Source organism: Lactuca saligna, chromosome 8, assembly GCF_052625555.1.
Source record: "Lactuca saligna cultivar CGN05327 chromosome 8, ASM5262555v1, whole genome shotgun sequence".
NCBI lineage: Eukaryota > Viridiplantae > Streptophyta > Magnoliopsida > Asterales > Asteraceae > Lactuca > Lactuca saligna.
The window spans coordinates 14,857,115-14,869,883 of record NC_136424.1 but is presented as its reverse complement, the minus strand read 5'-3'; the positions used below and the strand labels follow the sequence as shown (position 1 = coordinate 14,869,883).

Below are 12,769 nucleotides of genomic sequence, written 5' to 3'. Positions count from 1 at the left end.
CGAAGGCTCGGGATAGATCCAAACCGATTGTAGGCCCGGTAGGGCGGTCCAGTCAGGCCGATAGCCCAATATGCATGTTGCTTGATTGATTGATTATTATTGTTATGGTATTGTCAGTGTGGTGTTGGTATTTTGGGGGTAGCTCACTAAGCCCTCAAGCTTACAGTTTTTAGTTTACTGTTTCAGGTACTTCAGGAGATCTTGGAAAGGCGAATGTGTGACCGTATCGCTCCTTATCCTTATGTTATGATTTTTAGGACACTGATGGAAAATTATTTGAAACCATTTTGTAAACAATGCTATGTGGTTTTAATTATGATTGAAAAAATTTAAATTTTGTGTGAATTTTATGGATGTTACACATGTTTTGACTTCCAGAATAATTATGTTATGGTATATCATATTATTCAAACTATCCATAGTCGATCATACGTTGGAAGTAGGTATTAAATCAAGACTATCATGAATTTGGTTTGTAGGTTTGTCTGAATGGTATTAGACATAGCAAGTTTGCTGCAACATTCATGAGTGCTCATAAGGTCTGATTATCGGATTCAACCCGCGCTCACTTGCATCACTTCATGGATTTATCTCGAGTGATCGTCAGACGGTAATATCATATAAGTCTTCAAACCTAGATATATGAGTTGTTGAGTATGAGTTTGTTGTACATTGATAGTACGAAAACGCATCGGTAACTCGATGTTATAAAACGCGTTGTTGTGTATGACTCAATGAATATTTAGTACAAGCATATTATATTTAAGTTTATCTATTCCTTTTAGTTTTTGGAGGATTAAAAGCATTATCTTAGGCCCCTCGATGATTTTGTTTTGACCTATGTAACAGGCCCAGTCATAACTAAATTGATGTGTTCGATTAAGTTCTATGTCAAACAAATCGGAAATTCAGAAACAAACTGTTGGACAATAAGTATGACGTTGTTCCATGTATTTTTCTGGCTGATACTTGAATAGAGGATTATATGATCACTTATCTAAAATGAAGCATCTCGTTTTGACAGAGGCTTTTAAGAGCTACGATTGCTAGTCAGTGTTTTAAGTCGTACTTGCAGTTATAGTTATTAGACTTATCCAAGTGGGAGACTGTTGGATTTAGTGTTTAAGTCCATAACTATAATTGGTATGTACTTAACCCGAGAGTAGCATGGTCCATTTGGGTGGCATGGCATCGGAACAATTTGGAGGATGGACTTTTGAGAAGAGGATATTTATGATTTATTAATATATTATAAGTTCTAATATATTAATATGAAATCATATTATTTAATTAGTATTGATCAAGAATTGGTTTGAAACTAATTTTGTGATCAAAAGAGACTAATTAAATAAATGGGGATTGATTTCACGTCGTAAATCTTATGTCCACGTCGTGGGATTATATGTTCACGTCGTGAAGCATAACTGCATCACCTCGTAGACTTGCCATTTGGGTCCTAGCTTCGAAAGGTGTCACGATACTGATTTCACGTCGTAAATCTTGTGTCCACGTTGTGGAGTCTTAACACATCGCTCCCATAGACTTTCCATCTACATTATAGCCTTGAGAAGTGTATTTGACTAGTTTCACATCGTGAATCTTATGTTCACGTCGTGGAGCATGACTGATTTAGGGTTTTTGTCACGTGCCATGCTCTTAGACTACTACATCTTCGGAAGGTCATAACTTTTGCATACGAGCTCAGTTTTTGACTTTTTTTTATATCCACATGTAGGTGGAGACGTACTCTACAAATTTCTCTTATATGACTAAGGCTAAAAAGTACTTTATCGTAAACTTACTCTTTACGATTCCCGGTGTCGTGCCGGTTTTGTCATGAAACTTCGACAGGTCATAACTTCTTTGTTATAACTTCGATTTTGGCGTTCTTTATATCTTCGGAATCCTTGTCCTGACCACTACAACTTTCTTCATAGATAGTGGGTCTATCTATTATTTTATTTTTTACGCTTATTTTTATTCTTAACTTATTATATCTTATAAATAAGTTTAATACACATAAAATCACATAATATTTAAATAATTCTTCTTTATTTCTTTAAAGTAGGTCATAATTGTTGACCCTAACTATTACACCATTAGACTAATTCATAGTCTAGAAATACAGGCGTTACATGTGCCTTGCGCTCATCCTGAGCTCCTACTTTTGAAACCGAAAACACCTAAAACATAAAGCGAAAACTGTAGGCAAAAAGCTTAGTGAGTTCCCCGAGATACCACATACCATACATACATAAATCACATATTGGGCCCCCGCCCTCCATTGGGCCTCGCCCGGTATCGAGTCCCACTCAGCCTCGGGTCCCGCCCGACATCGAGCCCCACTCGGATTACAAATCTATCAATCACCAGGCCTCGCCTGATATTGGGCCCCGCCCGATACACACCTAATCATATAAACTTTTAATCTTACTAGCACATGCAATAGTCAAAAAGACCATAACATACCATACAGTCATCGAGCCTCGCCTGGCATCGGGCCTCATCCGGTAAGCATAAAAACACTTACTGATAACTAGCATACCATCAGACCCCACCTGGCACCTGGCCTTTCCGCGATAAGCATACCATACATAACACATGCAAGTGTCATGTAGACATTTTGCATACTAACATATTAACCATGGGTCGGCATTGGTGCCTTCGACCGCTAAAACACAGTGAGGAAACTCACCTCGACTACTGAACCTCACTGAAAATCCCTGGCTATTGGTTTAATGAATCCCCGAGCTAATCAATACCAAAACAACACCCAATTAACATTTGGGTTCCAATCCATAACCATAAATCCACATTTGGGGTAAAAAGACCATTTTACCCCTAACCTAATTTGGTCTAAGACTAAGGCCCAAACTTACAATCTAAAAGGCCCAAAAGCCAATTGTTCAACCAAGGCCCAAATATGACCTAATTTTCTAAATTGGTCCTAAATCCCTTACATGGGCCTTACTCTAAAGCCTAACCATTTCTCCTAGTCTAAAACACTTGCACTTAGATGGCCCAATAAGAACTCAAACACCCAAGCCCAAAAGAAAGCCCAATATGCAAAATCCCACCTGACTAAGTATGCGGGGCGTACTCAGCTATACGTTAAGTGTACACGCTATTTAGCGTGTACCCTGCGCATACAAACTTGTACGCACAACATAATCATCCATTAATCCAAACTCTTCATGAAGAGCTTAATGCTTAAGTCCAGAAGTCCAAACCACAAATATGAGTCCTAATAAGTGTCTAAAACCATAAAGTCACTGACTTGGTGACTGTGCATGTCCTAAAAGAACCCAACTTCAAGATATAGCATTATACTTTCACCAAAACTCATATATGTTATATCTAAACAACCAATGAACAAGGTCAAAACTTTATACCTCAAACAAGCTGGAAATGGAGTAGAAAATCAAGATACACAAGTTCTTCCTTGATCAACAATCTTGCACCAAGATTCCACCTCTTCATTATGGATCAAAACACACCAAAATGGACACAATGAGCTCAAAGCACATAGGAGAGGCTTAGGGTTCTAAATATGAGGCTAAAAGGTCGATGGAGGATGATAAATGAGGGTTTCATGAGCCATAATTGTGCTTATACAATATCGAACATCTAAAATTAGGGTTTCTTAAATCCCTTTGTATGCCCCATGTACTCCTCGTATGCCTAGCGTACAAGGACTCGCATTCCCGTTCAACCCTTCGCAGTATGCTAAGCGTACACCAGATTACGTCTCAGGTAATGACTCTTACACTAGTACACCCCGCATACTACATATGTAAGCCCCTCTTCCTTAAACCCTAATTCCTTCTGAAGGCCATAACTTCTTCATTTTAATCCTGATCTCAACGATCCTTATATCCACGAAGAGGTAACAAGAAACTCTACGCTTTAATCAACTCATACTTGCCTTATAATCTCCCGAATAATAATCCAATTGGCTCCAAAACACAAACCGAACACCTGAATCATCTAAATTACATCATCCACCTCCAAATGAGTAACAATTCGGAACATGGCGTTACATTAGCTTTTCTGAACTTTTAACTTTTAGTTTTAATGTATGTTTACATTTTCTAAAAGTTACACAGCCAGATTATCGAAGATTTCTACACAAATAAAAACAATAGTTATCAGCTTTCAGTTACCAGCTATCAGATAATTTTGCCAAATACGTTCATAATCAGGGGGCGGAGCCAAAATTTTAGTATAGAGGGGCTTCCATCTATCGAAAGTTTTTAAAGCAAGCTTGTTGAAAATCACATAATAACTGTTTGGACCACTAAGACTGGAGCGATACTTCGATTTTAAAGTTGGTATGATCCAAGTTTAATATATAATTATCTAATATCATCACGTTGATGACTTGAATATCTTAAAATTAAAAGTCATTTTGTGTCTGGGATCTCGAATCAAAGAAGCTACGGTTACTTCTCCAAAATTTGGCACATAATTCTTTTTAGGTTTCATATTAACCGACTCTTTAGTAGTATAATTACTTTTGGCTTGTCGAAGTATATTGTGAACATCGTCGTTATTATCATCAACCGGGTGCAATTATAGATCAAATACGTCTTTTATTTGTTTGAAAAATATCGATGGTTTTTTTATGCTATGATTATAATAAACCAAATAATCACTCATAATTAACTTTTAATTACAAGTTACAGAAAATAAAATATGTAATACAAAATTAAAATGCACCTGCTTATTGATTATAGAGTTAAAATTGGAGACAATCTTCGTCATCGTCAAATTAAATAAATATGAACAAGATTTGATGAATTAATATACATGGATATAAATCAGCAATTAAAATAAAAATAAATGGGATGAAGGTGATGTGATCATGTGGACTCAATTTAAGTTGTAACTCTTATACCCTATTACCCTAATTGTTTTTTCATTATAATAATCGTTTTTTTAAAGAAAATGGAGGAAGCTTCACATTAGTAAAGAAATAAATAAATAAAAAGTAACGCTGCCTAGTGCCTAGTCATGTACGGATTATCCATTCATATGATTTCTCCCCCACAAACTTGACAATGGCGGTTCTCAACTTCACCTTCTGTTGCTCCAAACTTCACTGTCTCCCTCCTTCCAAACCCTCTTCTCTAATTCTTCAAATCCCTTCTTCTCCGCAGGTATCGTTTCATTCCCTTTCATTTTTATCATTCGTTTCATGTTTAATCTTCCCAGCATCCATGAAACGAGTAATTACATGAACAGGTACGAACTCAATACAAAATCACTGATGATTCCCCCATCAGTTTTGCGCAATCCATGTCCAAAGTATGCATAACAGCTTTAGTCTCTGCTTCCCTCTTCTTCGCTGCTGATCCTGCTCTTGCATTCAAGGTTAGTTCATCTCTTCAAATAATTGGGACATAATTTTGTGAAATCATGAAATTGAGTTTTGTGATGTAATTATCCAGGGTGGAGGACCGTATGGTTCTGAAGTGACGAGAGGCCAGGATCTTACAGGAAAGGACTTTAGTGGCAGGACTTTGATCAAGCAGGATTTCAAAACGGTATAATGATATGACAAATTCGAGTTTCGCAACTGAAATCGCATCAAATTCCGTGCAAAACTCGAAATTAACAAGCTACAATTATAATTCCAGTTCATTAGATTCGGGTGTTCACAGACACAAATTGTTAATTAGATTATCCAGAATCTGTTCAAAAAGTTTTTTGTTCTAATTTTTCTCTCCCCCTCCCCCTTTTGATCCAGTCGATTTTGAGACAAGCTAATTTCAAGGGTGCAAAGTTACTTGGAGCTAGCTTCTTTGATTCGGATTTAACAGGTGTTTCAACCTTTTCATTAATCTTCAAATCATTAACAAACACCATGTCAATTTGGGATTTTGAAAGCGATGATTTATTGCATGATTTCAGGAGCTGATCTTTCAGATGCAGATCTTAGAGGCGCAGATTTCTCATTAGCAAACGTAGCAAAGGTGAGAAAAATCCTTCAAATTATCATTCACTACATGATTAATAAAAACGAATTCAATTCACGCCCTTTTTCTCCATTTTTACAGGCGAATTTGACAAATGCTAACTTGGAAGGAGCACTGGTTACAGGGAACACATCATTCAAAGGATCAATCATAACAGGCGCAGGTTAAATTACAATTACATTCTGTAAAAAAGATTGTTTTTTTTTTTTTTTTTTTTTTTTCAGTTTTATAAAAACTTTGTTATTCTGGACAGATTTCACTGATGTTCCTCTAAGAGAAGATCAAAAGGAATATCTTTGTAAAATTGCAGATGGGTAATCTATTTAAATTGTCATCATTTGTTTGAGTATGTTTTTGTATGGAGTTCTAAAAATGATTCACTGTTTCTGTATTTTCAGGGTGAATTCTGTAACAGGCAATGATACACGAGAGACATTGTTTTGCAAGTAGCATGGCTTCTTGTTAATTCTGTACGTTGAGTAAAAACTTTATCATTCTTTTAATTTTATTTTTTTTGGAAAAGTTCCCTCATTTTGATTGAGGATCATTTTATGTTGGTGTTTGTTGAATTCTTAACATAAATGCTATAGAGATACGTTGATATCATTAGATTAATTGTTACTTTGTTTTGTTATGATGTTATCCATGTTCCATGTTCCAGTTTTCGGCTATGAAACAACTAGCAATTAGTTTTGACAAACATGCCCTACTCTCTATCTAGTGGAAGGAAAATCTAGGAGCGAACATGATATGTAAATAAAGGGGTTTGGGTTGACCAGTCAAATAAATGGGTTGTGTTCTGGTTAGTATTTGGGTTCTCGGGTTAACCCGCCAACCCGTATAGTATATTTGATTTAAAAATTATGTTTAATGTTTATATACTTATGTCTTATTATGATATGTTTGTTTTGTCCATTATGATACGTCTGTTTTAGATTTAACTATAATATATTAGATTTAAAAATATTTAACGGATCAACCTGCCAACCAGTAACTGAATCTGACCTACGAACACATATAATTAAACGGGTTAGATGGGTCGTGTCCGAGTTAATGTTTTCAACCTGTCAACCCGTGACGCGAATAATTATATGGGTTGATACATTTTGATCCGTCAACCCGAACATGACATGAATATCACTCCTAGAAACATCCTTCCTATTAAAGAATTTTGATTTCATCAATGGATTCGTTCAAACACCCGAGAGAATAAAAGTCTTATGGAAAAGTCATTTAGGGGCGAATTGTCCAAACGCTTTGAACTATAAACTAATATTCATAACTTGTGTGCAAGTGCATTGACAATTTTTGTAAGTTAGGCATTAATTTATTTTGATATTTATTCATTAGTGTTATTAATAAGTTCTATAAATTAACCCGTGCCTTGGTGGATCACGGGATAGGGTATGCGAAGCCGTTCTAAAAGAAGTTGCTTAATATCATGGCCGAGCACCAGCCCTATCCCCATATCCTCCCAAAGCGGAGAGTTGTAGTGGGCCGTCGAGACCTGTTTTAAGAAGTTCTGTAATTAAATAGTTCTTTTATGGAATTACAAAGTATAATAGAAGGTTGGTAAGAATAAAACTAAAACAAACTGCATATGAATGTGAATTTACAGTGAAATATTATACACACCTAAACATTAAAAAGAAAATATGGCAAAACTTAAACCAAATATGGCAAAATTGGCAAAACTTAAACCAAAAATGGCAAAATGAGAGGTTTGGAAGGTTACGTTTGATATGAAAAAGAATAATCACAAAAATAACCAAACATGATATGGGTAAAAAAAATAGAGGTTAGGAAGGCTAATAACTAGAGCTTACATTTGAAATGAAAAAGAATAATCACAAAAATAACCATACATGTATAGCTAATAAATGCAGTTATTTTGTTTTTACTATATTGAATGCGAGTTATTTGTGAAACTCAATAGAAAATCACAAAATAAAAACTCATGTCATGTGTGGAATTAGGTGGGCGTTGGAGCACTTCCTCTCCATCGTTGTTGGCGACAATCCCAACGTGGTGCATTGTTCTCATTTACGAAATACAATTTTTTTAGGGAAACTTAAAGGCATAGTTTGTTGTTATTCATAGAAGGTCGTAGATGAAAATAAGGCTGAGGGGAGTGGTGCTGAGTGCACTGAGCTCCACCTCAGCTCCGGCTAAGAAAAAATAATCGAAGAAGAGAGAGGAGGGTATGGCTGCCGAATGGGAGAGAAAGGAGAGAAGAAGGGAGGAAGAAGAAACAAACTCGGCATGCCACCGCCGAGTTGCCCTTTCGAGCTCAGCTAGTCGGGTGGACGGCCCGATGTTCACCGAGCACACGTAGGACTCACCGAGTTCCTCGCCGAACCCACTTCGTGAAGCCTAAACATGAACATAAGTAGTCAAGCCCGGTTATGACCATGGGCAAGGTGAGCATATGCACAGGGCCCACCATTTTAAAGGGCCCAATTTTTTTATTTTTATATTATAGTAAGTTTTTAGGCCCAAATGCAAAGCTTTTCCAGACCACTCCTCTAATCGAGATCAGTCGTAGACTCGTAGTCCACACACGAAGGCAGCAAAGCGATCATTCAGCAGGATCGATCACTTAGATTAATCGATTACGAAAATCACTTGATCATTCGATCGCCCACTCCTGCAGTCGTGCTAATCAAGTAATCAATTTCTAGTTTTATATTTGTTCCACACTTCCATAGACCAGATTGATAGATTATCTGATTTCTTCAGAAATTTTGTTCATCGTATTCTATGATAATTAGGTTTTAGGCGTCGTATGTGTAAAATATAATGTGAATTTATTTAGTGTCTTTAAAAGGATGAATGAATAGTATGTATCGACAGTAAACAGAATACGAATGAAGTATGTAGGCTTGCAGTTAGACCTACCGAAATTTAAAGTTCTGTTTAAACTTAAAACCAATACTTAAAAGGTACAAAATATATTAAAAATAGCATGTAAAGAAGGCACATATAATTTAATATCTATCTTGTACCAAGAACACATATTACCCCCACGTTCTTGAATTTGATCATAAAGCTATATTTATGTCAAGTTGCACAAATTTAGCTTCAACTTTGAGTAATTAGTCAACACTAATACAAATTTTCCATTTTTTCTTATTAATAAAACTAAACCTGATATAAGCCTATGGTTAATTTAACTAGCTTTTAACTCTAATGAATGTTGAGAAACCCTACATTACTTGCTAGTTAGTAATTACTTGTTAGATTCGTGTAGTGTATGTTAATTACTTATGGGATTAGTTAATGTAATTTTGGTTTTTTTCATTTTGTCAACTATTTGGTTCTTAATTACAAATTGATTTGAAGTTTTAGTTTCTAGAATGTTACAATTTGAGTTGAAGTAAGAAAATTGCTTCTATATAAAGAAGACATTATATTTTTGGCATTAAAGAGTCCCACATAACTACATTCACGGCAGTAAGAAAATTGCTAAGGGTTTTCTATTAAATGCTTACATTTTCATATTTTTACATCATAAGCTTGTCGATGTCTAACCTGGTTTTTGTTATAAAATAAAAAGGAAAAACCAATTTTGGCTAAGTCCTTTCTTCACCAATTTTTATTCATGCGGAACTAGTTATTTTTTTAGTTGAACTGACCCGGTTTTCACTTAAACCGTTACGGTTAAATTCGGTTAGCGAACTATATTTTCTATTCTAGACTCGCCATTGCACAGCTAGGATTCAGTGATCAGATCTAGAAAGTGATTTCTGACGAGTGAAGAGAGACGGGATAAACTAAGAAAAAAAAAGTGCCTAAGATTTACTAGACAAATCTGCAAATTGTTTTTTCATGTACGGGATACCGAAAAAATCTTGTTGGATTTCATCCATGTGACGATTTTTTTTTTTTTTTTTTTTTTTTTTTTTTTTTTTTTTTTTTTTTTGCTTTTTAGAATAATCAAGTTCAAGGATGGGATGAGACAAAATACTTGTTTGATTTCATGACATATTAGAAGAAAGGACCATCGTCGAAGATTGATGGTCTAAAATTGGTAGTCTTTGTCTAGCGGTGGAGATGATTTCACTCATTTTAGAAAATAAATAAACATAAGGGTTCTTCTGGTGCTACTATATAGGGGTGAACATTTGGACCTATGGTCCGGATCGGATCAGACTGTTTTTTTGGATCCTCGGGTCGGTTCTCGGTTCTTGGATTTGAGCAAAACCGGTCCGGTCTTTTTACTGGTCCGGTTTGGCCAATTCCGGTAAAAACCGGTTTTGGACTGATTTATTTTAAAAAAAAGTTATATTCTGTAAAATTCTTTAAACAAACATATCTCATTCGTTTTAAGTCGGATTCACATGCGTTTTTTTTTTCAACGTGTAATTTAGAGTTTGTAGATGATTTTAGACTATAATTTTGTTGATTTTAGTGATATATTCAATTAGTTACAATCCTTCAAAGATGAAATATCAAAGCTGAAATATTTCAACTTTTCAACAAAATTTTAAACTTTTGTATTTTATGATATTATTTAAACAATCATATCTCATTTGTTTTAAATCGGATTGACATGCGGTTTTTTCCAATGTGTAACTTAGAGTTTGTAGATGATTTTAGACTATATATATATGTATTTTTTTTGGTGTCATATTCGATGAGTTACAATCCTTCAAAGATGAGATATTAAAGCTGAAATATTTTAGCTTTTTAGCAAGAAATTTAAACTTTTGTATTCTGGAAAATTCTTTAAACAAGAATATGTCATTCGTTTTAAGTCGGCTTGACATGCGTTTTGTAACACTTTATTCAGGTATCATGTATTTCTCTAGCATTTTAGGGTTTTGGACTGGGACTCGATGAGTTAGGAAGCTTCAACTCGTCGAGTAGGGATCATTTTGGACGCATGATGAATGGTCTGCTTGACGAATTGGAAGGCCCTAACTCGACGAATAGACGCTGGAAAGGAAAACCCTAATTTTTCTGGATTTTCACCCTATATAAAGAACTTATGGCTCATTTGTGGCCTCCCTCATCGTCTTTATAGCCCAAAAAAACTCTAATTCGAGCCTTGTACCTTCTTAAGTGTGTGTGAGAGCCTAAGAGAGTGATTTTGGTGCGATGGTGAAGGAATTTGGAGCTTGAAGAGGTTGAAGCAAAGGGAGAGGTTGTAGATCCGACATCTACTCTGTGTTAGCAGCCATTTGGAGATAAAAAGTATTTATCTTGGTTTTCCATTTCTTAGATCTTCCCTTATGCAAGAATATGGTCATTTATAGTGCAGTGTGGTGTCACTCTCGGGTTTGAGCTTATAATGAAGACATGGTCTTAGATCTAGACTCCTTTAGGCCCCATGGACATAAAGTTGTCGACTTTATCTAGTCTTGGCCCTTCTCCATGCCTAAACCTCTTCCTAATCTTAGTTTTGAGTGTTTTAGCCTCTTGAGGCCTTGCATGCATGTAAAGTTGACAACTTTATGTGGTAACTACACCCTAGGGGACTGGATCTGTAGTTTAGAGCTTTTAATTCGACTGGAAAGGACTTAATATGAAAAAGGTGAAGGAACTAGACGAGTTGCTTAGCTAACTCGACGAGTCGAGTTAGGTTTTCCCGCATTTTGAATCCTAGATAAACCCGACGAGTTAGTTAGGGTTTTCCCCGATTTTCTGAACATTGAAGAAACTCGACGAGTTGCTAGATGCACTCGATGAGTTCAGGTCAACATGGGTTGTTGACCTGGATTTTGACCATGGTTAACCAAGTTTGAATTTAAGGGGGTGTTTGGGATTGCTTTTGAACATCAAAAGTTCTTTTGGTAGAAGGGTTTTTTTTATAGAAGGACTTTATGCAAAAGATGATATTTAAAATATGTTTGGATTAATAAAATAACTTTTGGTCTAACTTTTATATGTAAAGTCATAAAAAGTCACAAAATGTGACTTTTTGAAACCCTTCTTTTTCCTCATTGCAAAAAGTCATTTCAGAAGAACTTTTTTATTATCCAAACAACTTTTGCTTTTTTTGATTTTTTAAAAAAGTTAAAAGTTAAAAAGCTATTCTAAAAGCAATGCCAAACACCCTCTAAGAGTATTTTTGATATTTCGGGATTTTGACAAATAAGTTACTTGGTGATTGTAGGCGGATGAGTTGGAGTTGTGGACTAGGATTGATCTTATCGGTTCAACATTTCTTGAGGTGTGAGTCTCCTCACCATACCAATGGGTCGAAGGCAACAAGGTCAGCTCATTATATGTAATATGGAATGTTAGTTGATTGGGTGATATGTGATATGATAGGTATCATTATGATACTTGCACAGAAGACCTCAGGGATTCTCGGGGCACATAGGTGTAAGACCTTAGAGGGTTTCCATGGCATCCTAGGTGAAGACCTTGGGGGGTCCCCGAGGCATTTAGGTGTAAGACCTTGGAGGGTTTCCACGACATCCTAGGTAAAGACCTTGGGGGATTCTTACGACATTAGAGTATAAGACCCTAGAGGGTTTCTAGGGCATCCTTAGTCAAGACCTCAGGGGGGAGGGGGGTTCCCGAGGCATTGGACTAAGAGCATGTGGAGGATCCCATGGCACCCGGAGTAAGACCCTGGAGGGTTTCTAGGGCATCCTTATATGTTTATATGCATGGCTTATGTGGTTTGTGTAGCTGATATAGCTAATATTGATTATATGATTATGTGGATTGGGTAGGGTATGCTCTGGGGAACTCACTATGCATTAGTTTATTGTTTGTTGGTTGTTTCAGGTACTTTAGAGCCTACGGGCAAAGGCTCGGCGTGATGACGCGGCATGCAC

At 36.1% G+C, this 12,769-nt stretch overlaps 1 protein-coding gene across 2 annotated transcripts; it reads left to right on the top strand.

The window, feature by feature from the left end:
* The first annotated feature begins 4,998 nt into the window (after positions 1-4,998).
* Positions 4,999-6,870, top strand: LOC145013289 (Tetratricopeptide repeat (TPR)-like superfamily protein). 2 transcript variants are annotated; one of them, XM_078972093.1, is made up of 9 exons: positions 4,999-5,159; positions 5,245-5,373; positions 5,451-5,546; positions 5,750-5,822; positions 5,914-5,975; positions 6,060-6,141; positions 6,232-6,292; positions 6,377-6,448; positions 6,640-6,870. In XM_078972093.1, the coding sequence occupies exons 1-8, from the start codon at positions 5,061-5,063 to the stop codon at positions 6,426-6,428; spliced, it is 654 nt and encodes a 217-aa protein (XP_078828219.1). In that variant the 5' UTR covers positions 4,999-5,060; the 3' UTR covers positions 6,429-6,448; positions 6,640-6,870. The 2 variants fall into 2 exon arrangements, with proteins under 2 accessions (XP_078828219.1, XP_078828218.1); XM_078972092.1 differs by lacking the exon at positions 6,640-6,870 and having other exon boundaries at positions 6,377-6,612.
* Positions 6,871-12,769: the final 5,899 nt, after the last annotated feature.

Excerpts from the sequence above, each read along its gene's own strand:
- LOC145013289 (XM_078972093.1), top strand. The coding sequence starts at position 5,061 with ATGGCGGTTCTCAACTTCACCTTCTGTTGCTCCAAACTTCACTGTCTC. Across the intron at positions 6,142-6,231 it reads ATCAATCATAACAGGCGCAG|ATTTCACTGATGTTCCTCTA; the intron begins GTTAAATTACAA and ends TATTCTGGACAG. Across the intron at positions 6,293-6,376 it reads CTTTGTAAAATTGCAGATGG|GGTGAATTCTGTAACAGGCA; the intron begins GTAATCTATTTA and ends CTGTATTTTCAG.